Source organism: Rhinichthys klamathensis, unplaced genomic scaffold (genome assembly GCF_029890125.1).
Source record: "Rhinichthys klamathensis goyatoka isolate OS25496 unplaced genomic scaffold, OSU_Roscu_1.1 h1tg000266l_1, whole genome shotgun sequence".
NCBI lineage: Eukaryota > Metazoa > Chordata > Actinopteri > Cypriniformes > Leuciscidae > Rhinichthys > Rhinichthys klamathensis.
In genome coordinates this window covers 620,073-647,646 of record NW_026606787.1, presented here as the reverse complement: position 1 = coordinate 647,646, position 27,574 = coordinate 620,073, and the positions used below count along the sequence as shown (strand labels likewise).

General features: G+C 42.2%; 1 protein-coding gene across 32 annotated transcripts in view; it reads left to right on the top strand.

Annotated features, from left to right (window-relative positions):
- The window catches only part of rimbp2b (RIMS binding protein 2b), a 193,837-nt gene that overhangs the window by 151,934 nt on the left and 14,329 nt on the right, over positions 1 to 27,574 (top strand). For 20 of the 32 annotated variants that reach the window (XR_008809107.1, XR_008809106.1, XM_056267898.1 and 17 more), the window contains 7 exons: positions 11,344 to 11,495; positions 12,316 to 12,930; positions 14,470 to 14,619; positions 15,905 to 16,060; positions 18,197 to 18,958; positions 24,926 to 25,040; positions 25,543 to 25,668. Coding sequence is in view for 30 of the 32 variants with exons in the window: in XM_056267898.1 (XP_056123873.1) it covers positions 11,344 to 11,495; positions 12,316 to 12,930; positions 14,470 to 14,619; positions 15,905 to 16,060; positions 18,197 to 18,958; positions 24,926 to 25,040; positions 25,543 to 25,668 (2,076 nt within the window). In the remaining 2 variants the exon portion in view is untranslated. The remainder of the gene's footprint in view (positions 1 to 11,343; positions 11,496 to 12,315; positions 12,931 to 14,469; positions 14,620 to 15,904; positions 16,061 to 18,196; positions 18,959 to 24,925; positions 25,041 to 25,542; positions 25,669 to 27,574) is intronic. The other 12 variants (XM_056267923.1, XM_056267919.1, XM_056267924.1 and 9 more) reach the window with 4 other exon arrangements.

Here is a 27,574-nt window from a genome sequence, read left to right as displayed (position 1 = left end):
ATTTACATACAAGTAAGGGGTCATGATTAATTGCGTTGTTGTTGTTTTTCTATTAAATATATAGACATTCTATAATTGTAATATGAAGTAAGATAATAAAATTATTTATTATATAATATTTAAAAATAATAAATATATTGATAAATATTGATTATTATTTTATTAAGAAATTAATACTTTTATTCAGCAAGGATGCATTAACTAGATCAAAAGTAACAGTAAATACATTTATAATGTTACAAAAGATTTCTGTTTCAAATAAATGCTGTTCTTTTGAATGGATCCTGAAAAACCGTCTCACGGTTTCCACAAAAAGATTAACATTGATAATAATAAGAAATGTTTCTTATGCACCAAGTCAGCATATTAGAATGATTTCTGAAGGATCATGTGACACTGCAGACTGGAGTAATGATGCTGAAAATGCAGCTTTGCCATCACAGGAATAAATTACATTTTAAAATATATTCAAATATAAAAAAAACTTAAAAAAATAATAATATTTCACAATATTACTGATCAAATAAATGCAGCCTTGGTGATCATAAGAGATTTCTTCCAAAAACATTACAAAATCTTACTGACCCATAACTTTTTATTTTAACTGATTGCAGTAAATTGACATGTTAAATTTTCAGCCCAAGTTATCACTTATTTGCTACTAACCCCGCCTTTTTTAAATACACATCCTATTCTCAATGAATAATAAGACTACCTGGATTTTTACAGTACATTTTTTTCAAGAATTTTTCTCAAAACTTGTCACCGCCATGCCATCTGTGGTTGCTAGGCTGTTGCTAAGTGCTTTCTACCTTGTTCTGATTCTGAGTGGTTGTTAGTACAAAACAGTGCAGTGTCTATGGTGTTGTGAAATTGTTGTGAAGTTGTTGATAGCAGTTTTTTAAAGTGTTTGGGGTGGTTGCCATCCAATTAATCCAACTGATCCTTGACCGTTTCGAATTAGTTAAAGGCACAATATGTACGATTTTTTCGCCTCAAGAGGGCGCAGTTCCCAACAATAACAAAGGCGTAGGTTGGCAGTGATGAGCTGAATGATGGGACTTGCTGTCAAGCTGATGGATCTAATAATGTTTATGGATGAGTGCAAACATTCATGTTTTTTAACATTACAGTGGTATGAAGCAGGTCGCGATTGCTACAGAGACAGATATCACACGCGAGTCCCGCGGATATAAAATAATAAGGACATTTAATTCTACCGAACTACCCGCAAGTGCTGAATTACTCACACAGGTCAGTTTATTAGACGAATTAAACTTGTGAGGTAACGCAGGCTCAGCGCTGCTTCACTTGGTCTAACGTTACACTATCACACTAAACGGCATTTAAATGTGTGTTGAAAGTTATAATGTTATACTGCATGTTAGTTCGTTTGCTATACGAAACTAGCAGTAAGCTAGATCAACATTAGAATAACATACTGACCATAACATTGATTTGTTTTATGTACATTTGCTCACCTGTCTAATAAAGCTGTCAAGTCGTCACTCGTGAAGCTCTGTCAACTCTAAGTTAGTCATGGACGTGGAGCTCTCGGCATCTCAAAAATGCCACGCTGATATTGATCCTCATTTTAGTTCTCCTTGTTTGTCCCAAAGTCTGCTTGCCTTAGTCTATGTTTGAAAGAAACAAGAACTGCGTGCCGCTAAACGTTACGCACTACGAAGTTGTCCACGTCTGTCGCCATGGTTACGTCATGGCTATGGCAGTATGAACGGAAACCGAGGATAGTGCGGATATTGCGTCATTGACAGGCGACATTTTTTTTCCGGGGCGGCCAGTTATTTAAAATAGGAATTTCTCTGAAATACAAAATCTTTGGAGAGTTTTGGGATATTGTAAGTACACAACTGCAGGAAATATATCACACTGTGCAAGTGATTTTTGGATATTTTATTACAAAATTCTTACATATTGTACCTTTAAGGCTATTTTTGGTGACCTAAATCTAAAATTTGTAAAAGGTTTCTTGCTCCCTGCTTTTAAATATTTTTGTACCCCTATATTTTTTTTTGCCAAACTTTTATTTATTTATTTCCAGGCCAAAAAAAATCTACAATACCTTGTGTTTAGGGTATATATCAAGAATTGTTTTGTGTTCCAGTATTTGTTTTTAAATGATCCGACATTAACAAGTGCATTACATGGCGACAGTGCGTGCACATGTGTGAAACAGAGCAAGCGCGAGTTTATGCAGATGTATTTGGAGGTTATGTTTTGCTATTGGTCCTCAACATATATATTTTTGACCAATCATCTTTCTTAAGTTCAAAATCACTCTCATTGGTTGGTGCTTACTGCTTATTGTTTTGCAGCGGAAAGTTTGGACAGAGTGTATATACCTGACTAATTATTTTAATAAAAATAAGTTAATTTCTTCAAAATGTCAAAAAGACAGTCAAGCATATTTTAAATTTTCATATCCGCGATTAAAGCTGGTGGAGTTTATGGACAAAAGAGATGCACGCCTGGACAACAACGTCATCGATGAGAGAATATCACTGATCAGCTGAATGATATTTGGTCTCAATGTAGACAGAATACGTGGCGGAATAATGTGTAGGGCCATGCAGAAACTTGTGAATGCAATGATGCTTTTATAGTTGTGCCATCATAGTTTAGTGACGTCATGTTCCAGGAAAACTAAGTTGTATGGTCAGTTTGGTCACAGCACTCTAATTGTTGTTTTGGTTCCGACAATTATTCATTTACAAATTAATCACTGCACCTACATCTAGAAATGTTTAACTTTTTTCCAACTTTTAAGGGCCAATTATGAAAATATCTGTACTCTGAGCAGACTCTGATAAAATTGGACTGGAGGGAACAAGTTTGTCTTTGTATCTACTAATTCCTATGAGACCAGCCATCATAATCCTTGTCCAATTATATTCTCATCCAAATATTTTGAAGATGGTGCTTGCTTAGAGTTTGTGGGAGTTCCTCATGTGTCAGATAACAGTTAACATTAGGCGTGTAACCTTGATGTTTGCTATGCTGTTTCTGTTAATCAATTCACCCTGCTAAAGGAGGAAGACTGAGAGTTTAGTGCTCCATAATGAGCTTCCTACCCTAGAGAGACTGTAGACAAGCACAAGCTGCCTTCATTAAAAGAACCCTATGGCATGTTAGCGCAAAAAAAAACGAAGAGCTGTCGGCTCTGGTTTTCACACAACTATTACGCAGACGTCTACCTGAGATGTTGATCAACCGAGTTGCGTTTTGCTTTTCTTCATCTCTCCACGCTGTTCCCAGAGGACCCTGAAGATGCCTTGTTTTTAAGCTTTGGAGTACAGACGAATGAGAGCGGAGGAAATGAATGAATGCATGATGAATGGAAATGGGACGAGCGTTTGCCGCAGTAGGGAAGCGGAGCGACTGAAGATGAAAAGAGGAAGAATCATAGAGGATGTGAGAAAGGCGAGGGCGGAGGGGGAGAACAGGGGGATGCCCGGTATTCTGCTTCTGAGGGAGTCCTCGCTTGCTCCTTTACTGTCTCCCACATTATTTCACACTGGCTCACACACTCACAGACGTATACACACTCGTTGCAATGCCAAGAAGCAGAGCAGACATGCATTATGAGGATGCTTTCAGTGCCAGCTCATTTTTTTCCTGAGTGTAACAGCCATTGTCCAGGGAGGAAATGAAAGGCCGTCAGCATTATTATGGCTGTCTCCTGCCGTGCCGTGGCTCTCAGCAAAGCCTGTGATCATTAACAGTTGCAGATATTATTGGTATAGAATGTTAAAGGGGCTCTAAGCGATGTCACGCGTTTTTTAGGGCAAAAAATTTTTTGTCACATACAGCAAACATCTCCTCACTAACCGCTGGCTGCCTGTCCCCTGAACACACTGTAAAGAAACGCGATCTCTGTAGACAGCCCAGGCTCCACAAACAGCAACAAAAGCAAACTGCAGCGACCCGCTCCCTGAAACATAATAAACTATTCCAGCCAATGACCGACAAGAAGGGTTTGGGGGTGTGGTTTGGGGGGTTAGTGTGCGGATGAGGAGGAGGGAGGGTCTAGCTAGCCTCCGTTTTGTTTGACAATAGTTCGAACGTCAACAAGAAGTGACGTCACCCAGGATCGCTTAGAGAACCTTTAATTAATTCTAATGCTCTGTTTGGTGTTGAGAGACCTGAAGACCCATTTAATATCTCATAAATCACTCTTCATATGGTTGATACATGACTTATTCTTATGTGGACTGATTATGAGAACTTGATAGCACACTCCCAGTCTTTAACTAACAATTCTGTACTACTTTTGTTTGAGTTCTTCTCATATACTGCAGATATGGTTAATGTGCTAAGATTAATAATCATATTTCTGTTTGATGTCTCTTCACTGTAGAGATAAACTTTTTTTTATTGTATTTTTCTAATTGTTCAGCTGACCTCAGACATAACATCTCTAGAATGGTTACCAGCCACATTTCTGAAGTTTGTATTTACACTACCGTTCAAATGTTTTTATTGTTTATATAAGAAGTCACTTGTCTGCTCTCTTTTCTCATTTTGCTTTGGCAGCAGGCTAAACAAAGCCTCAGAAAAGGCCGTAGACAGAAGTCAGGGTCAAACTCTCTTTACTGGAGACCAATTTGGGAAACTGCAACACAAATGAACAAAGAAATTGAAAAAATACTATCTCTTACAAAGTTAGTCACTTCACATGGCTCAAAACAGTATGTAAGATGCAGTCAAATGTAAGATGCATATAAACCACCTTTACACAACATAGCGATGTATGAGATGAATGAACAATCTAGCATCACAATTATGTGCCTCGAGTTACATTTAGCGTGTCACATGTAAATAGTTCTTAAACATATGCATAACTTATAAAAATTCACATAATCATATTACTGCATAAATAAACCTTTTCAACTTACAGATTGTGCTTTTGGGATGGACGTAGATGCACATCTGCACAATGAGCTCTGTAATACAAATGGCTGATGTATTACTCAAAGTGACAGATCTTAAAATGACCACGAGGTGTCAGTACTGACAAAATAAACTATAATATTACTAGGGCCAGGATACTCACCAAGGCTGCATTTATTTTATTAAAAAAAAAAAAAAAAAACATTAAAAACAGTAATATTGTGAAATCTTATTACAATTTAAAAGAACTGTTTGTACTTTAATATATTTTTAAATGTAATTTATTCCTGTGATATTAAGGCGGAATTTTCATCAGTCATTATGTCTTCAGTGTCAAATGATCCTTCAGAAAACATTTTAATGTGCTGATTTGGTGCTCAATAAACACTTATAATTATTATCAACCTGTAAAATATATTTCAGGATTCTTCAATAAATTAAAAGTTCAAAAGAATACAATTTATCTGAAAGTAGCATTGTTAATGTCTTTACTGTCACTTTTGATCAATATAAAACAACTTTGCTAAATAAAAATATATTAATTTCTTTACTACTAATAACAATACTACTTATCCTAAACTTTTGAACGGTAGTGTATCTTCATCAAATAATCATGATGAATCAATGAATATTTGCCGGTGTAATTAAGCTGTAAATTCTATAAAATCACCTATGAGGTGCTTTCCACCCTTCTTATGGTGAATACCAAAGCACAGTCTTCAGCATTACTGTGTGTTTAAGCATTTACATAGTGGTTGGTGTGCAAAAGCACAATTTACTGTACCTTATAAAGTAAAAACATTTTATAATTGTCATTTAATTTTATAAGCTTTCATTTTTGCAGTGTCACCTTCAATAAAATGTAAAGGAATTTGTGAAAACCCAGTTTAGTTTCAATATCAGAAGTGGCTATGTACGAACCAGCTTTATAGTTTTAAAGAACATGAAGACAATGCAAAGAAATCATGCTTTTAAAGTGTGAAAAGAATGTGTTTTTCTCCCACAATGCCTATCTCTGATGTATTTTTTTATTATTATTGATGCTTTTAATTGATATAGAACGTTAATTAAGGGAAGGCCACTCATGATGGAACGGTCCTGCTCGCAGATTATCGAATTTCTAGCACAGTGGATTGCATGCCTCAGGACATCTTGATGTCTTGAGATAAATGAACCTTGGGTCTAGTCTAGTGCGTAGTATGTTCCCCACCTACAGACTGTGTAATATATACAGGGCAATGTAAACCCATCTGCGGGCTTCCCTGTGGACTATCAGCGCAAGCTTTTATTACGTGACGCCCATCTTTAGGCATTTAGCCGTGCAGCGGTAGCCTCAAATGAAGGCCTGATCAGATAAAGACAGCCTTTGAGCTGTTTTCAATTACAGAGCATTGATCCAGTTCCTCTGGATCAGCTTCACAAATTACATGATCCACTTTTAGCTCCACTGTCTTTCCACAGGCTCTCAGTCATGCCCCCTGATGTCTCTGGACCGATCGGCGCTCCGAGCGCCCCCGTGGGCTCTGATCAGTGAGGGGTGGTCATTGATTAAGCGCTCCCCGATGATCTGTCATGTGGTGGGCAGAGAAGTGATCATTGTGGATTAGTGTGATTCATCGAAGAGTTCAAACCTACCTGCTCTCTGACATCAGGATGGCTTCTCTTAATTGATTGTTTGAGTGAGAGCTTGTCACTGGGAAACCATATACAGTTTTAATTAGTGTTTTAGTAGACAAGAACTGTGATAGCATTTAACAATGAAATGCTGTTAAAAAGTTTTGAAAAGAGTTTTTACATAATAGCATTAAAATAATAGCTTTGTGTGAGGAAAGCTCTTAAATCTTCTTCACACTTGTCTGTGCACAAAGATGGCGCCATTATTTACACGTGTATCAAGAAAAAGTGGTGAGAATGGTGAGTCTTTCTATCGAGTCCTGATGGGCTGCATGCAAAGATATAAATTATTTATATGAGCCAGTTCGTTTTAGCGAATCCAAAAATATACAGTACAGCATGACCATAAGTCACGAGCAACTATTCTTATGAGCCGGTTCTTTTTAGCAAATCAAAAATATACTGTGATTTAGTATATCTCTGCTCAGCCTGCACCACAGCCTGAGCCTCGGCAGCGCTCGCTATCTGCAAAACGCCAGCCCTTCCTGAAGCGCCAGGGACCCCGGCCTAAGATAACGCTGGACCCAGCGCCTCAAAAGTCATCCTGATCTGCCAGGAAAGAAGAGGACGAGGCTATGTCTCGCTGCGGCCGGACCACCCTCCAAAAAGCCTAATTTATGCCCCCTAGCACCCAGTTCAGTTCTCGGTGCTGGAGGCAGTGTGTTTGTTGCAGCCTTTGGGCCCATACAGTTTCACGTTCCCATGCAAATAAATGCTGTTATAGCGAACAAAATAAAACACAAACATACTCAAAAAGAGAGCTTTTTTCCTCTTCCACTTACCACGAGCACCAGGCTCCTACACAGTGGTCTGTCGCTCGAACTAATAGAACTCCTTGCCACGCGGGCCAAGGCCTCGGAGGCCATCCCCGGAGTGTCAGAATGGGTTTTGGGGATAATAAAACAAGGTTACTCTCTACAATTTGCTTGCAGACCCCCGCGTTTCAGCAGCGTGATTCCCACCTCGGTAAGGAGCAATGAAGCTCTCGTCCTCCGCACCGAGGTGATGAATTTACTGGCGAAAGGAGCTGTAGAAATGGTCCTGACAGCAAAGAGTGAGTCAGGCTTTTACAGCCGCTTTTACAGCCGGTCTCAGACCCTTCTTAGACCTCAGGTGCCTGAATCGCGCCCTTATGAAACGGACGTTCAGGACATTACTTTGAAGCATATCCCCTCGCAAATATGCCCAGGGGACTGGTTTTTCTCTCTGGACCTGATAGACGCATACTTTCACATCCAGATAGCCCCCCATCACAGGAAATTCTTGAGATTCGCCTTCGAGAGAGTGGCATATCAGTATACGGTCCTCCCGTTCGGTCTGTCCCTGGCTCCTCGCACTTTCACAAAGTGCATGGATGCGGCCCTCTGAGACAGATGGAAATCTGCATTCTGAACTATCTCGACGACCCAGTCGGAGGCGGAGCTAAAACTCTCAAATATCCGTGCTCCTCAGCCACTTCGAGTGCCTGGGACTCAGGGTCAATTTCGCCAAGAGCTTGCTGTCCCCCAGCCAACGGATTTCGTTCCTGGGAACAGTCTTCGACTTGGCCCAAATGTTGGCCGCAGTCATGTCATAGCATGACATGTTGGCCGCAGTCTCTGACCATTCAGCACCTCGCGAAATTTGATTTTCTTCAAAATTGGACCCTCTCCCACCATCAGGTCTTTTCAGTGGATGCTGGGCCACATGGCCTCTGCATCTCCAGTACTTCAGCTAGGTCTGCTGCACATGCGTCCCCTACAGTACTGGTTGAAACCTCGAGTACCAGCCCATGCCTGGCGTCACGGACGCCTACATATCAGGTTGAGCCAGGCCTGCGTGTTAGCCCTGGCCCCTTGGAGAAATCCTCATTGGTTCCAGTCTGGCATGGCGCTGGGGGTGGTTACCAGAAGGAAAGTGGTCCTGACAGATGCTTCCAACACAGGTTGGGGAGCTCTGTGTGAAGGCAAACCAGCCTTCGGCTCCTGGTCAAATGAGGAAAGTCGGCTACACATCAACTGCCTGTAAATGCTGGCTGTCGAGCCTTTCAGACTTTCCTACCAGAACTGAAGGGAAACCACATCTTGGTCCGATCGGACAGCATGACAGTGGTATTTTACATAAATCGCCAGGGCAGGCTCACCTCGAAACTTCTGTTCAAACTGGTGAAACACCTCCTGGTATGGGCACATCACAGCACATCAGAGGAGTAGATGCTTCACCCCCACACGGTTCACAAAATATGGGAGATCTTCGGGAAGGCAGAGGTCGACCTCTTCACCTCAGAAGACAACTCTCACTGCCCAACTTATTTCTCAAAGAGCAGGGATGCGCTGGCCCACGACTTGCCCAGCCTTCTCCTATACGAATTTCCCCCGATCGCACTGATCCCTCAGGTCATCAGACGAATCAGGGAATACAAACATGTAGTCCTCTTTGTAGCCCCCCTCTGGAGGAACCAACCTTGGTTCTCAGAACTGACGTAGCTGCTCACAGCACCCCCGTGGCCCATCCCTCTGAGACGGGACCTCCTCTCTCAGGCAAACAGGACAATTTGGCAACTCCAACCCAAGTTGTGGGCACTGCTCCTTTGGCCTCTCGATGGGAGCCTATGGACCTCCCCGAGAAAGTCTTAAACACCATTTCCGAGGCTAGAGCCCCATCTACACAACGCCTCTATGCCCTTAAATGGTCTGTGTTCTTCGCCTGGTGCACAGCCCGGAGCGCCCTCTCTTGCGACATATCTCTGATATTGTCTTTCCTGCAGGAGCTGCTGGATAAGTGACGTACTCCCTCCACTTTCAAGGTTTATCTGGCAGCCATCGCAGCGCTCCACGCCCCTGTGGCTGGCCAAACTGTGGGCAAAAACAACCTTGTGGTTCGTTTCATGAAGGGGTCCAGGAGGCTGAACCCGCCCCGCCCCCTCACCGTCCCTACATGGGACTTGTCTACAGTGGTAAGGGCTCTTAGGAGCCCTCCCTTTGAGCCACTTCAGTCAGTCGATCTGTGACCGCTGACGCTAAAGACCATACTTCTGCTAGCACTAGCATCGGTCAAGCGTGTGGGTGACATACAGGCACTCTCTGTGAATGCCTCATGCTTGGAATTTGGGCCAAACGACTGCAAAGTTGTCCTCAAATCAAAGCATGGTTATATACCTAAGGTGCTCTCTACTCCGTTCAGGAGCACAGGTCATTTCCCTTTCAGCACTTCCTCCCTCCGCGGATGAACGAGAGCTGCATTTACTCTGCCCTGTCAGGGCTTTAAGAATATACTTAGAGCGTTCCGCCTCTTTTAGACACGCGGAACAGCTTTTTGTATACTTCGGAGGCCACACTAAAGGGCATCCGGTCACAAAGCAGAGGATATCCAGATGGATAGTGGATGCAATTGCACTAGCCTACTCCTCGACAGGCCTACAATGCATCATCAGAGTAAGAGCTCATTCCACTTCAGGCATGGCCTCGTCCTGGGCCTGGTCCAGTGGTGTCTCCATTGGTGATATTTGTGCAGCAGCCGGCTGGTCCTCGCTGTCCACATTTACCAGGTTCTACAATCTAGAAGTCCCTGCTCTACAGGCACAAGTCCTTTCTGTCTAGTAGATTTGGCCTCAGCCGAGCCCAAACCACTATGAACTTCCTCCCTACTATATGGGGTAACTCTATGGCTTTTGCCTATTGCTATAATATATTCGTGGCTCCGATCAGGGTCTGGGCCACTGGTAACAGGCTATTGCCTTCTCTTACCTAACCAGCTCTCGGCCCTTCTAGTGCCTAGGCCATAGAGGTTTCCTGGAACGATTGTCTAGGGCAGGATCGACCTCTATGAGTTCTTCCTGGTTTACGTTCATAGAGGTTTACGTCTGAGCCCCTAGCGAAATGAGTATTCCCTATTATGTCTTGGTTCCTCTAGGCTCTGCTAGGGCTTAAGGCCAAGTATATCGTCGTTCTGCAGCCATAGCACGCCGTGATTGTATTGGTTCCCTATAACAACGTCTAGTGACGCAGTTCAAGTAAAGTATCGAAAGGGAAACTCGGTTACTTGCGTAACCTCGGTTCCCTGAGATACGGGAACAAGTACTGCGTTTCAGGCCGTGCTATATTGCTGCACGACTCTCAGTTCATCGCTTCAGTCGAATTTAATCTGAGTATCTTATGCCAGATCACCTGCTTTTATAGCCAGATACCACGCCCATATTGTTGTGCTCTGGCGGGCTTCTCTGACATAGGCTCGTGCAGCTCCGCTGCCTCGTCATTGGTTCGTTTTATTACTCTGCACGAACCAATGGCCATGCAGTTTCACTGCGTGATTAAAAAGGCTTCAGAATTCTGAGAAAAATGAGTTTTCCCATAACAGCATCTAGCGACGAAGTACGAGTAAAGTATCTCAAGGAACCGAGGTTACATAATTAACTGAGTACGTTTTAGGTTCTGAGATGGTGCGGTCCATTGCCAGCAGCCATATATAACACTGGGATTAAGACTAATCAGCCCACATAAAATTAGAGTGCTGACATAAGAGAATACACTATGGTAGTCTTTGCACAGCTGGCGTCCCTTTCGGCTGTAAAATGCACGCACATTTACATGCCCATTACACATGCATCATATTTTCATGCACAAGCATGCACATGTTTCTGAAAGCATAATGCATGTCACAGCCCACCCACAAACACACAAATTTGCTTGAATCATGATAAAAGTGTAGCAACTCACACATTTTGTTTCAGTATTCTGTTATTTCATGAACATCCTCTTTTATTTTATTTTATTTTTTCAGGTCCTCCTTTACCTCCTCAGGATGTGCAAGTTCAGTTGGGACAGACACCTGGAGTCTTGCAGATCCGGTGGAAGCCCCCCCCCCTCACTTCTACCGGCACTTCCAATGGAGCCAGTGTAATCGGCTACATAGTCTGCACTAAAGGTCAAAAGGTGAAGTTATGCTGCTGATTCTTACTATCATCATGCCATTTACTCACAACAGCTACTGATTTGCAATAAGCTGTGTGCCCTGCTTATAAAGCCAATGAAAGGTCCAAGATCAGCTTTGTAGGTTGAACATGTTATGCTAGTTCACATGTTTGGAGTGCAGGTTTCATTCTGCTCACTGGCGCCATCTGGTGATCGCTTGTGTCGCTGAATGGCCAATGTTTCCCGTGTGTTATATATTGCAGGGGTTTATGCAAGTCATTTTGGACATTCAGGCAAAAACATATTTTGAAATGATATCAACCCCTTTTCGTGAGACAAAAAACTGTATATTCAGAATACATAATTATCATGTACACATAAATGTATTTTTCGAAGATGTTTTTCATGTACCAGTAGTTCATATAAAGCAGAGAGAAGAAGAGACTTCTTTTAAAAACAATTAAAAATCGTACCGAGCTAAAACTTTTGAACGCTAGTGTGTGTATATATATATATATATATATAAGTTTTGAAAGGGCACAAATTTTAAAAACATAATTTAAATATATATTTTGAAATATATTATTTTGTATTTATGTATGTTTTATATATTTATATATATTTTTTATTTTAGTGAAAAGTATAAAATGTATTTATTTCTAACACAAATTGAAAATAAAATGTATAATTTATGTGATTATGCCAGTGAAAATATCAAATAAAATAACAGGGCAAGTGCAAATCTGATTAACTGTCTGACTGGACCAGAAGAAAACACCTTATTGTTCATTCTTGCCTAGGGACATTTGTTCATCCTGTATTTCTGTTTGTTTGTTTTCAGATAGCAGAGATAATGTACCCCACAGCAGATTATGTTACGGTGGAACTGAATCGTATCCAGTGTCTGGAAGCACGGGAGGTCGTAGTGAGGACAATATCAGCACAAGGAGAGTCACAAGACTCTCCCGTGGCCACCATTCCGCACAGCCTCCTGGTGCCTCACCATGGACACCCTCACCTCCAGTCTCACCCTCAGACTCACCCACCTCCCTACCCACAAGCCTACCCCCCAACCCATCCTCAACCGCATGTCCAGCCTCACTCCGGCCCACCAGCCCACCCTCACCCTCATCCCCCGCCCTCACATCCCCACTCCTCGCCCTCCCTGTACCCCTTATCTAAACCCAAACGCCTACCAAGTGCCAGAGACCCCCATGCCAAAGATCCAGAGATGAGCAGGCGACCGGGACAGTCCTGGGAGCCGCATCCCCGGGCCCCGTCACCCCTACCACCCCCTTCGCACCCGGGGCACACGCTGGAGCCCCCTCACGTAGAGGGCCGGCGCTCGCCCTCCCCTCAGAGGATCTTGCCTCAACCTCAGGGAGCGCCCATTCCTAACACAGTGGCTCGCGCTATGGCCCGCCAGGCAGCGCAGAGGAACGCCCCGAACAGTAGGGTGAGGCCTCTAGTTTAAGTAAATGAGGATGTTGATGCTAAGATGTCAATATACAGTAGATGATTGCTAGCATACTATGAAGCAGCTTGGCAAAATATTGTACATGGAATTTGGAATTGTACATGCAGGGCTTGACACTTACTTTTTTCCCAAGGAGCACATGTGCTTCTAAGTTGAAAAATTTAGGAGCACATTAAAAAACTACAGCTCTATTCAACACCCTTAAAGGTTTTCTGGTACAACAAAATTTAAACTTATGTATAAGGCTGCCAGCTGTGTCTCTAGGAACTTTTAGTGTTTTGGAAATCTTCTTGTAGCCATAGATTTTCTAATGAAATAAAACAATTTGTTTTCTATAGCTTTTGCGAGAGCTCTTTTGACTTGGCCATATTTGCTACTCAACTTTAGCACATGCATGGGCTAAATGTATGTGTGTATGTATGTATGTATAACAGCACAAGCTAATTCAGTTTAGTTATAGTTTCCAAAGGCTAAATTGTGTTTTAACACAATTTGTACCATACCATACAAATATAAGTGATTTAAACAACAGCGTTGAAAATGGGTTGAATAATTATGGCAGTTGTATTACAAAAAAATCATGTAATTCAAAAGCATTACTTTATATATTGATATATATTGATACTTTTAATTTGCCTCTTAACTGTTTTATTGATGCAATTTTTAAAACTCTGTCTTTAGACAAGCTTATATTTGTAAATTGTCTCCGGGGGGTTGGATAATTTGTATTGTATTAAACTGTATTCATTATATATTCAATATTTAATGTGTGAAGTAACAATTATGTAATTATAAAGTTAGCATTATAACTTTATTATTATAGAAAAAAAACTTCCTTGTGTTTAATTCAAGTGTTTGTATACAAATCAGTTAATTGTAACCTTCGATATTATAGTAATGGTCCAGTTGAGTCCCTGTATAGTTTACAGCATAAGTTTTCGAAATTGGATTAACCGCAAGCTTGTGAATCTGAATCGAAATCGAATCAAATCGTGAAATTTGTGTCAATACCCACCCCTAATATATATATATAATATATACAATATATTTTTAAAATATGTCACTGTAATATTTAAATATAAGAATTCTATATTTAATGTTTTTTTGCATTTATTATGCAGTATTGTTTAGCTTTAATGTAATAATTATTTATTATAAATAACATTATCAAAAACTATGTTGTTTTAATTTAATTATTATATGCTAAATGTTTTTGATGTTTTAACACAGTAGATTTATATAAAAATAAATTGATATGTATATATATAAATCTACTGTAAATATTAAATAATTTGTTAAATAATGTTCTTAGTCTTTCCTTCCTTTGATGGGCCAGCAATAGTTAATATTTATTATGACCTTAAATTTCATTAAACTGAGGACCCGCTGGGACTTTTTTTATTCACACAAGTGCTCCTAAGTACATTTTACAATTCTCACACTTCTCTTTTTAGTTGGAAATGCGAGTGAAATGCTTGCAATGTGAAACCCTGACTTGATAGTTGTGATATGTTTCAGGTGGAGAGGAGGAACATCTTCAGTGAGAAGGGTAACGCTTCGCAGTCTTTAAACTCAGATGAGGAAGAGGACGGGTACGATTCCCCCCACGCCAGGCGAAGAGGAGCTTCTGTGGACGAGTTTCTCAGAGGTTCTGAGCTGGGCAGACACGTGAGTCTTAGGAACGACCATCTTCTCAACTTTAAAGTGCTTCGGTTTTGTTATTGCACAGGGAAACTTTTCTGGGAGTTTTGGGCCAACTGACAGAATCGTCATGCATTGTCACTACATCTTACGTGTGTTAATGTTGACGGGTCTCGTACTAACTTTTTCAAGACAAGAAATAGGCATTTCTTTTTATTTATGCTATTCAAATCATTACAAAATGTGCATTCCAAGTGTCACAATATATTATATTGAATTATGTTCTGTTTATATTATATTGAATTATTAATGAAATTATATTGAATTATAATTATACAGGTGAAACTCGAAAAATTTGAATATTTTGCTGATAGCATACATGCCATGCTGCATTGAGGCAGTAATTCATGCAAAAGGGGCCCAAACCAAGTACTGAGTACATATGCATGATTATACTTTTCAGAGGGCCGACATTTCTGTATTTAAAATCCTTTTTTTTAATTGATTTCATGTAATATTCTAATTTTGAATATGGGGTTTTCATAAGCTCTAAGCCATAATCATCAAAATTATAACAAATAAAGGCTTGAAATATCTCACTTTGCATGTAATGAGTCTACTAATATATTAGTTTCACCTTTTAAGTTGAATTACTGAAATAAATGAACTTTTGCACAATATTCAAATTTTCCGAGTTTCACCTGTATTTATGTTGAATTATATTGTCTTTTTTCTGTTAACATTGGGGAAATGCCATTCCAATACCTGCATGTACTGTACCTGCTGGGGGGGGGGGGGGGACTACATTTTTCATGGGGTGTACTAACTTTTAACTTTTAGCTTAAGACATTCATACACTTTTGCGTGTGCCCAAAAATGTCAATAATTTTTTTGAGGCCACCTTATGCTTATTTCTTTAATTATTTTTATTTGTGCTGTGTTTTCTTATTTAATAATAATATTAATTATAATATTTTTTATTTTATTTAGCACATTTCAAGACTTCAAAGTTGTCAAAGGAACAGAGAAAAGGAAACAACATACAAATAAATCATAGGTCTAAACAAAAGGAAGGGAATACATAAAAAGATACAAACCAAATATAAAATCCAAGCAAATCAAAGAAAACATCAAACCTATACAAATAGAAAAACACAGACAGATTTGCAAAACCAATTAAGAGTGAAGTATTGATGAGCAAATGTGATTAGGGACAAAATTATGGACCAGAAACATAGTGAGATTTCCGTTGAGTTTTGAAGATTTCTTCCTGGTGTCTCTCATGGTTTTGTTAAACTCTCTGTACCTCCAGCATCATCAATACAGCCACAGTGAGGAGTACTACACCGAGAGCAGTCGGGGCTCTGATCTGTCTGACATCATGGAGGAGGATGAGGAGGAGCTGTACTCAGAGATGCAGCTGGAAGAAGGCCGCCGCCGCAGCATCAACTCACACAACACGCTTAAGGTATGGAACAGACACCCTTCCGGCCGCCGTCTGTCTTGGGCGTGGGCCGCAGGGCCGCAGGCTAGAGGCTGGGACAGACGAAGGGGGGTGGAGTATGCCGTGGTTTGTAGGGCTCCTCCGAGGGGGTGGTACTAGCTGGTTGGCACTTCAACCTTACAGAATCGGTTTGAAAGGCCAACTGCAGTTTGGTTAAGGTGGTTTTTAGAGGTAAGCTTTTTTGTTATAAAGTAACTCCTTGGATTTGTCCTGAATATGACTAGCGCTGTTTTTTGTTGTATTTTGAATTTAAAATGGGGGGTGTTAGACCTCTGATGTTGTACACAAAGCTTGAGCGACAAGATCTTAACAGGTCGCCCCATCCTCAGTCTCTCCTGGGTCCTAAAAGTGGGTCGCTTTGCACTACCGAACTTCGACGTCATCCAGTCATTTAGCCAGCTTTGTATAAGCCTGTCCAGTCATACAAAGCTCTATACATCTGAATGGCTTAACCTGAGGCTGCACACGCAATGCATGAGTAGACGATCTGATATGCTTTACGCTCTCCGGGTGTTGCAAACTGTGTTGTTCAGTTATAAGTACTGCATCATTATGGATTTGTATCTAGTAGAATAAGAGTGGAGTGGATCTTGTTACTTGGAATTGACAGGATTATTTAGCAGATTCTTCGATTTATTGCATATGACAATCATATATGTGTAAATATATACGTTGTGTATTTGTTTACCTTGCCTTAAGTGTTCTACTCTTGGAATATAATGCCATGGTTCTATGTGTTTGTGATTATTATAATAAAGACAGGGTTTGTTTGTGCACTGTATGTATAAGTATTACATAAATTTAACCTGTTTAAAGTGTCAAATTAGCTTCTGCTTGATCAGGTGAAAATGCACATATCATTCCAAGGGCATTTTGGGAATCTCATTTAAGTAAAGTATGCTTAAATGAAACAGTTATCCACTTTTGATTATGTGTGTCTCATGGTTACACTTCTGTTAAGTTTTACTTTTCTCAGTGTAATTTTACAATTTTGTGAATATCTGTCTCTTCATGAAAATGTCTCATATATAAAGATGTCTAATAAGATTTCTTTCAATATATATATGAATACGTATAATGCAGAAAGGGTAACACAAAATACATTATGTATTGAATATATGAAGCAATAAATGGTATATTATATTTCAGTTTTTGTCATTTTTGTTTTGAGTTCTCTTTTTGGAGACCCATTTGGGATTGTGGTATGAAAGCTAACACCTTATATAGATTATATTTATTTGTTTTTGGATATATTTTGCCTCCAATTGCATTGCAGACAACATTGTGCTACAGTTTAGTATGATTCAGAAAAAGATATTTGCTGCATTGTTGACCTCAAATACAAAAAAAAGATTTTTTTTATTATTTATTTTTTTATTCTGCTATAGCCATCACCACTTAATATCTGCTATGTGTATCAGGATGCATACATTTTGAACCACCAATCACAATTTTCATACACAATTTGAAATCATTAGAAAAGATTTGTATTTTTAATATATATATTTTTAATTTCCATTCCAGGTTACTGGTCTACTTTTGAACACAATTCACTTTTTGCTTGGCAGACGAACCTCCATTTTGATTTTTGTTGGGTTTTTTTTTATTTTTTTTATTCATGTATAGTCCTTAGATTTGTTAGTCTTAATCCTTTGATTGGCTGTTTTTAATTCCTAATATTATGTGTTCTGAATACTCATCTGTAGATTTTTTTGTTGTTGTTGGACTGTGCTTTGTTAGTGGATTGTCTCAATGAACCCTGCATATGTGACACTCTCCGGTTCTCATTTTCTGTATGGTTTGCATTTCCTGACATTTTCCTTCTACAGATTCCCTTCCGTCGCATGTCATGTCCGTCATGGAATGAGACTGCATGCCCTACATTCGACCATGATCTCCAATAACTAATTCTGTCTTTATTTTGTCTTTCTTTTCCCATTTTGTTCTCTTTTTGCACACTGTTTATTCTTCTCTGCCTGTTCTAACACCACCAAACAAAATCCTCCAAAACAATCCCGATTTTAACTAATTGAAAAACATCCAAATCTAACTGAAACTTTGGCTCCTTCCTCGTCCATCACCCTCTCCGGCCTATAAAAGGCGTATTACAGGCGTCAGGATCTAGCGGTGGAACGAGACAGTTGGGACTTGCAGCGGGAGGTGGTACGACAGCGCTCCTTGCGCTCCCACAAGCGGCTCCACAGCATCCCGGAGGTTGCCGAGGAGGATCCGGACACTGGGGTGGAGGTCATGGGTCAACGGCTGCGTTTCGAGGAGGCTCGTCCAGGCACTCCATGCAGGAGCCCAAGGCCATACCACCAGGACTCGCAGCAGCCGAACCACCTCTCCCCAAGTAAGTCCATCCGCAGGCTGCAGAGGCAGCGCTCCTCTCCGCGCTACACCTCCATAGAGGAGCGGCCGCAGTGCTGGAGCAGCAGCAGTAGCAGGCAGAACACTAAGAGCCCGGACAGTGGACTAGACTGCGGGAGCGAGGAGGAGGGTTCGCTCGGTTACCGCGGAGGCTACCACTCATACACAGGGGGAAGCCAGCTGCGAGTGGGTTCTGGGCCCAACATGCGGGTTATTCACTGCGAAGGGCCAGTGGAGCGCCGTGCTCTGGCTGCCGGCAGGAAAAGGTCGCTGACCCGCCAGTGCAGTGTGGAGGAGGACTTCCTGGACAACATTCCAGAGACAAGGAGCATGCGGGAGTCGTACCACCATTACCACTATCATCCGCACCATCACCAACCCCAACGCAGGTTCCGGAGCGAGGGCAGGCTGAGCGAGGTTGGCAGGACCTATCACAGGGACATTAGGGCCTACTCTGTGGCCAGACTCAACAGGGCAATGGATGAACCCCTGGTGTGTGTCTCCTACCCCTCCTCTCACCTTTCCGCCCTCTTCTCATCTACCAACTGCTTTGTGTTCCCATAGATAAGCAATAAAACCATTCTTCTGTTCATGGTGTTCCACCCAGTCTGTCATTTGGTTCATTTGGTTTGGTTCTTCTCGTTTCACTTTTTTGTTTGGTTTATTTCGCTAGACGTTGCTTAACTTTGTTATTGTTTGATTTCACCTTTTGATATTGCTATTGTTTTTTGTTTTTTTGTGTGTGTGGGGAGGGGATCTTTCTTGACTTTCTTGATTTGTTTTAGATCTCATGTGACTTTATTTGATTCCTAGAGTGTCAAGTGAGATTTTTTGGATGTGTAGGTTTGTTTTGATTACCTAAAGGCCATTTCTGAGTGTTTCTTGTTTCTGTTGTAAGAAGAGCCACAAATCAGCTGACAATGTTTCCACAGCCCTCCAACTTATAATTTAGAGTCCAACTTTGAAGCAGTTTAAGGGGCTGTTCACATATCGTGTTTTTTGCTTGCTCAAGTTCGTCATTTCAAATGTAGGCGTGCGACAAGTGCGCTCATAATAGAAGCGATGCGTTTGCAACGCGCTCATTGTTTTCAGACGCAGCGAGATATAAAAATCTAAACTTTTCAGAATGCCACAAGCGCACAGCAGGTCATGTGACAAGAACCAACCAATCAGCTTCACCCTTTCCGTAACAACATTGAAAGCTCAGTCAACATGGAGGAACAGCTGACCATAGCGATTCAGAGATATTCAGAGCTTTTTGACTCATCAAGCGCTTATTATTATTTGATTCAACTAAATTTGATTCAATTCAATTCAAATGTGGAGAGTGCAGTTCATGGTTGCATAGCAATGACAGATGCCACGGGAGCGCATGTGAACGGCCCCTAAAGCAGTGTTTCCCAACTTTGTTCCTGGAGGCACCCCATCAGTACACATTTTGGATGTCTCCCTTATCTGACCCATTCATTTCAGGTCTTGGAGTCTTTAATAATGAGCTGATGAGTTGATTCAGGTGTGTTTGATTAGGAGGAGTTTAAAAATGTGTAGTGTTGGGGTGCCTCCCGGAACAAGGTTGAGAAACACTGGTTTAGAGTTGTTTATAGGAAGCCGAACACACCAAAATAAAGATAAATCTACACATTCAACAGTGTGGTGTGGATAAGTTCCCTTTCGAAAACGGTCACTTCGTATTGCGTAGCTAATACGCAGTGGGGAAACTCCTTTTCCTTGAAATATTGAAGCAATAATTTAAAACGCAGTGCAGCTGCACAGTGAAACACAGCAGAGCGTCTAGCTCGCTCATTGGCTGTGCTGCAGAAACTGCACATCCAATGGCCGAGCGCCTCAGACGCACGATCCAATCAACTGACTTGGCGCCGAATACTTAAGAGCGCGCCTAAATGGGCGTGGCCCTAGCCTATAAAGATTGCTCATTTCGGCCAAAATATCAGATTTACTCAACTTCAGTGACACTTCACGTCTCTGAGTCCTCACTGAAGCCTTTCGCCGTCGAATCAAGCCAGATCAGCTAGAGCAAGCCTTAAAAACAGCGGACAGCGCCTTTCAACTTACCCGGAAGCCGCTACTCTTCTAACGCTGATCTCCTGTGACCATCCGGCGAGACAACCGCTATATCCTTTTACTGCTGCTGCTGTGCTCGCTCTGCGACGCTCAGTTTTTGTAAAAGAGCTCGTCTACACGAGGATGACGGGCACGCGGAGTGTGCCAGGTGCCTGGGACCCGTCCACGCTGAAGCAGCACTCTCTGCCGCGGGCTGTTCTCACTGCTAGAGCCTTCCCATCTCAACGCTGCGGATGCGGTTAGCTCTCTTTCAAGATGGCGACACCGCTCTTCCTATCTTCCTTTCCCGGCGCTACCACAGATCTAGCGCTGCGCGCTATAAAGGTTACCGCCCAGGCCATCGGCAGAGGCAGCCCCGCCCTGCCCTGTGGCTAACCGCCCTGCGTCTGATACCCGAAGGCGCTCAAGGTCAGCTAAACGCAACCCAGCGCCTGGGCCCCGACCCCTGTGTTGGACCCTGAGCCGCCGAAGCCCTCCTAGCTGAGGGAAAAAAGAGAGAGAGTCTTGAGTCTCGCACTAGTCGGACCGCCCTCAAAAAGAGCTTGTCTAAAACTCACAGCTCCCTGTTCAGCTCAGGCGGCTGGAGTTTTTCATACTGTAGTCAATGGGCCCGTTGCGCTGCACGTGCCCCTACAAACAAACGCTGATTTTACAGCGACCCAAATAAAGCACAAAAACAGTATGTTTCAAACACACAACATCCGGGTAATCGGTCCCCATTCATTAGGCGACCTATAACTCCCCCACCCCCCAGTTGTCACTCTATCTCTCTGTCGGGTTTGTCAAAACAACCCAAAAGAGAACATGTGCACAAAACACAACACTAAGGTATTAGGTCCCCCTATGCTAGGAGACCCAGCCCCAATATATGTTCAAACTCTAGCCACAAGGGCCCTGGCCTGGCAGGCCATCCCCAATGTATCAAACTGGGTTATGAACATTATAAAGCGAGGCTACTCGCTCCAATTCGCTAGCAGACCCCCGCGTTTAGAGGTAGTCGAGACCTCGGTGAGAAGCAGCGTGGTACACGTGCTTCGCACCGAAGTGCAAAATCTGCTAGCAAAAGGGGCGATCGAACCAATCACTCCCGCGCTGAGCCGGTCAGGGTTTTACAGCTGTTACTTTCTTGTACCAAAGAAGGACGGTGGCACCCGCCCCATATTAGATCTGAGACATCTGAACAAAGCCCTCATGAGACGGCCATTCAGAATGATAACTTCCAGCCCATGCATGGCGGTCAGGCCGCCTGCACATTATGGTGAACCAGCGCTGTGTGAGAGCTCTGGTCCCTTGGAAAGCCCAGAACTGGTACTAGTCGGGTGTAATTATGGGTGTGGCCTCCAGGAGGAAAGGAATTTTCACAGACGCCTCCAACCAAGATTGGGGAGCGCTGTACGAGGGCAAGCCTGTCTCCGGCTTCTGAGCCTGGAGATGAGCTTACATATCAACTGCCTGGAAATGAGAGCAGTTTGGTTAGCCCTGAATGCATTTCTACCAGACCTCAGGGGACACCACGTCTTGGTCCACACGGACAACATGTCGGTGGTATCCTATATAAATCGCCAGGGTGGCCTCAGATCAGGCAGCCTGTATGTTATGGCCAGAAAGCTCCTCCTTTGGTCGCATGCCAACCTGCGCTCCCTGAGAGCTGCGCATGTCCCGGGAGTCCAAAATATGGGCGCGGACATGCTGTCTCAAGACAACACTCCCCCAGGTGAGTGGTCTCTTAACTCACAGACTCCTTTGATAGGGAGTGTGTTTGGCCCGTCTGATAGGGAGTGTGTGTTCGGCAGGGCAGAGGTCGACCTCTTCGCCTCAAGGAACAACGCTCACTGCACAACGTTCTTTTCAAAGAACAGGGGTGCGCTGGCCCACCCATGGCCCAGACGCCCGCTGTATGCGTTCCCAGTCTCTATGATCCCTCAGGTCATCAGATGCATTAAGGAGAGCGGATGCTCAGTCCGGACGCTTATGCCTCTATGCTCTGAAGTGGTCAGTATTCGCTGGCTGGTGCTTATCCAGACACTTTGAGCCCCACTCATGGGAAGTATCTGTGGTGCTCTCCTTCTTACAAGAGCTTTTGGATGCGGGTCGCTCCCCATCCACCCTCAAAGTGTATGTGGCAGCCATGGCAGCTCACCATGCTCCTGTGGCTGGCCAGTCACTGGGGAGAAACGAACTTATCGTTCGTTTTCTCAAAGAAACCAGGAGGTTGAACCCCCCCAGGCCTCCCACTATACCGGCGTGGGACCAGGGCCCCCGTTCGAACCACTACAGTCGGTTGATCTCAAACCACTTTCGCTGAAGACTCCTCTGCTCTCTCTTTGAGCCCCTCCTGCCTGGAATTTGGGATAAATGACTCCAGAGTCATTCTCAAGCCAAGGCACGGTTATGTACCTAGGGTACTCTCAACCCCGTTCAGAGCTCAGGTCATTACATTATTAGCACTTCCACCCTCGGAGAATGATGGGGAGGCTAATCTACTTTGTCCCGTTAGGACTCTAAAGATATACTTAGAGCGTTCTACGCCGTTTAGGCAGTCAGAACAGCTCTTTGTTTGCTTTGGCGGCCGCACCAGAGGGGTTCCGGTCACGAAGCAGAGGCTATCCAGACGGATAGTGGACGCCATCTCGCTGGCATACGCCTCTGTGGGCCAGGTTTGTCCCATAGGTGCTAAAGCCCATTCCACGAGAAGCATGGCTTTTTCGTGGGCTTGGTCCAGTGGTGTGCCAATTCAAGACATTTGTGCAGCGGCCGGCTGGTCCTCGCCATCCACATTTGTCAGATTTTATAATCTGGAGGTACCTTGCCTGCAGGCCAGGGTCCTCTCAGTATGATATTAACCCGACGGTGTCTGGTTTTTATCTATCTAGCATGTTACTGTCCATAAGCACAAGTAGTCCCAGGACGGTTATGAGCCCCAGTTTTTATTCATGAACCCGACTCTGTCTTGTTCGTGTCACTTTACTGGGAGACTGATTATGGCTTGTTCTGTTGAGCCTCGGGGTGTTTCCCTAGGCTCCAGTTGATTCAGCCAGTTGCTAATGTGTGGCGTTTTCCATTGCGTTCCCACTGCATATTAGCTACGCAATATGAAGTGACCTTTCTCAAAAGGGAACGTACTCGGTTACTAACGTAAGAGTAAGGGAACGAGTATTGCGTAGCCTGCCGCACATCTGTCAGGATGTGTCGCTTCAGTCAATTTAAACCTGATATTTTGGCCGAAATGAGCGATCTTTATAGGCTTAGGCCACGCCTATTTAGGCGCGCTCTGGCGTATTCGGCGCCAAGTCAGTTGATTGGGTCGCGCGTCTGAGGCGCTCGGCCATTAGATGTGCAGTTGCTGCAGCACAGCCAATGAGCGAGCTAGACGCTCTGCTGTGTTTCACTGTGCAGCTGCACTGCATTTCAAATTATTGCTTCAATATTTCGAGGAAAAGGAGTTTCCCCAATACAGGGAACCGAGGTTACGTTAGTAACCGAGTACGTTATTTGTGTAAGCCAATAAACAGTGTGGTGCACGTATTAGAATGATCAAAGCTGGTTTGTTTGTTTGTCTGCACAGTATCAACCATGAAGAGCCAACCAATCATATGTGTGCTGCACTGTTAAAACTGGTTTGCACCATGCTAACTTTAATCAAGTTAGTTGTGTTGCAATCCAGTTAGTTGTGCTGCACTCTGCATTGGCTCGAACAGATATCTCATCCACACTTCTCTGAATTGAGCAGCACAGATACATCTTTTTTTGATGTGTTTTGCTAATACCTGCGCATACATCAAGGTTTTCAGTAATACTATTGGCCTAATATCACTAAATATTGAGGGGGAACCAAGTGAACAATTTAAAAAACCCTTTAGAATTAGAAATCAACCATTATTCTGAATATTTGGGGGAAATGTCATCCGGAATGTCTGTGGTGGTTAAGGTCCTGACTACTATCCATATACAGATTTGCAGCACCTATGAATAGTTTTATTTACCCTTTTATATACTTAAAACATTAAGAGTGTAGACAGACCACAATGTAGAATTATATGAATCAGAATGCTCATATCACACAAACTACATTAAAACTATCCCATATGAACTAAAGAGGAGCAGAACAAAAACCAAAATGGTCTTTAGCTAAGCATCTGATTTCTGCCAAAACCCTGCTCATGTTGTTGTCAGAGTTTGTTTCAATTGTTTATGTTAAATGTTTTGGCGGGTTCATCCTCCTTGTTTTGATTTCACTTGGGACTAGAATCTCGTTCTCTAAAGAAATCAGTTTTTTGTTTTTTTGTTTTGGGGTTGATGGGAATATTTTTTTTAATAGGATATCTATTTTTAAGACTCCACAGACTTTGATTAACATTTTAATGTTTACTTTTGAAGATTTTAGGGAGCTCTCCCTCAACGGGACGCTCGGATCGACTGGACCATTCCGGCCGTAGGACAAATCATGGCTGTCCACCCTCTCAGAGAAGACCAATGACAGTCCCTTCCATTGGTTAGTGAGGTCATATATTTGGACTCTCCCTCCCTTCCTTTACTATCTTTCATAGAGACTCCTGTTGTGTGTTCCTCTGTTTTCCTTACAGTACATGTCATGATGACAGTTATATAGGCCTTTAGGTCCTAGGAGTCCCTTGATGTACCCCGTCACTTTTGGTTGGCCTCTGCCATTCATCCTGTTTCAGATTCACAAATAATAAAAGGAGGAAGAGTTATTCAACTGCTTTATTCTAGTTATCAGATGGTACTCCTAACAGGGCACACACATCACCACCTAAAAAAGCATCCTCATGAACATTGCTGTTTTACTCTGGAGCAACTCGAGTCAGCTGGCTTTCAATACTGTTTTAAAATCAGTACGTCATTTTGACTAATGCATTAGAATGGCATTTCTGATCCTAAATCACATCTAGAGAGCTTTGAAAACATCAGAATCCACAACTCACAGGCTGAGTAGAGGGGGTGTGGATGTAATGCTCTGATTGGTGTTTCCTTAGAAATCACCGTGGAGAATAACAGTGAGGGGAGTGAGGGGAACCTCTCACCTATCAAGGATGATGTTTACTATACCAATGTAGCCCACCGCAGGAAATGGCCCCCACAGCGAACTGAGGAACGATATGGTATGTGGCGTGGCTCCTCCATGAAAAAAAAATCTAACAAAAATTCCCAGAACAATTTGACCTGATATATCAGATTTTTACAAGAGTATCTTGTTTAAAGACCCCATTAAATCAAAGTGAGAATTGTGTGGCGTTTAGGGGCTGTTTACACAACACCGTTTTCAACTAAAAACGTAAAAAAATGTATTTCGTTTACACGAAAGCGCCGTTTTTGGTGCAAGTTTCGAACGAATCTCTGAAGACAATGACGTCATGAACATGCATATTTTATGTTCAGTCTACTCTATAGTGTTTTAATGCCATCTAACGGCCTGGCAGCAGAATACAGGGTTTGTTTTTAGTCGTTTTCGCGTATCCGTGTGAATGGGGATCGTTTTCCGTTTTAAGCATATCGTTGCTGTGTAAACGTACCGTTAGTCTATGACTGTTAATTTTAGTGGCCTATTTGTAAAGATGTTTAAGTGGCTTCCCAGGTAAGTTTTAGTTTAGAGTCAGATTTTTTGGTTTCAAGAAGATGTATTGTTGTTGTTTTTTGCTGTGTTCATGTTCATGGTAACGTACTCTACATGGCTAACCTGCTCCGAAGCAGATTTTATTCTGGCTAATTGTGCTGGCTCTTACACGAGAAGTAAATCAGACTGATGCTTTTCATGTTTGGTGTGATTGGGTATTCGCTGCAGATGTCAAACTTTCAGGTGCACATGCTGTATCACCACTAGGGGTGATGCCATCTAGGGGTGGTGATGGCGCAGTGGATAAGACACATGCCTTTGGTGTGAGAGACCCGGGTTCGAATCCACTGTGAGACACCAATGTGTCCCTGAGCAAGACACTTAACCCCTAGTTGCTCCAGAGGCGTGCGACCTCTGACATATAAAAGCATCAGCTAAATGAATAAATGTAAATGTAATGTAAATGTAAATGTATCACAGGTGGATCAAACTCTGAGTTGACAGAGAATTATAGCGAGTATTATGAACCAGCTGAACCTGATCTTAACCGGGTTGGATTTGTTTGACTTTGTAAACTCTAAACCTACTCTGAAACTCAGAGTTTGTTCAACTAGCTTGGTGTAAGAGGCCAGTGGTCATGCTAGTCCACTCATAAATGCTGACAAAATTAACAGTATATATCAAGTAAGCTCATTTTGCACAAATTTTTGTCCTGCCCAAACTTCCCGTTTCAATAGTAAAAAACATCAATACAGCAAAGCAGACTACATTTTTCGAGTGATTTAATGGGGTCTTTAAAGGATATTTTCAATCTTAATACAAGTTAAACTCTATTGACTGCTTTTGTGACATGCTGTTTACCACAGACAAACATTTTGACCCAAAAAAGTCCACTCGAATAAATGGTAAAAAAAAACACATTTTCTCAGAAGTAAAGTCACAAGAATCAAACATAATACACGTTTACATGAGACTAGTATGGTGGTATCACTTTACTAACCTTGTCTAAATAAAGTCATATCCACTTATTCAGCTCGTCATGTCCATGCTGAGGCCCTTAAACCTAAAACTCGATCACCAAATTCACAAAAGAATACCAGAAAGGGACACAAGCAGGTCATGAAGTATTCATAAAGTACTGTTTATAACTACATAGAAGTTCATTCTTCAGCAGTAGTCCCAGCGTTAAAAGAAAACTGGGACAATTGTACAGCTCAAACAACACATTTACAGTATTTAGACAAAAATACAAACTTCACATTTCTTTTAACCTGGAATGTTAACACAGTAACTTACAAATCTCAAATGCAGTCACTAGAGCTTTACTTGTATTGCTGATCTTAAAAAGAACAGAAGCTGCCTTTACCATATAGACATGTGGAAGCCTCTCGTTAACATTTGGAAGACAGTATGGATGAGAATATTTATTGAGCTATTTTTATATATCTTTATAT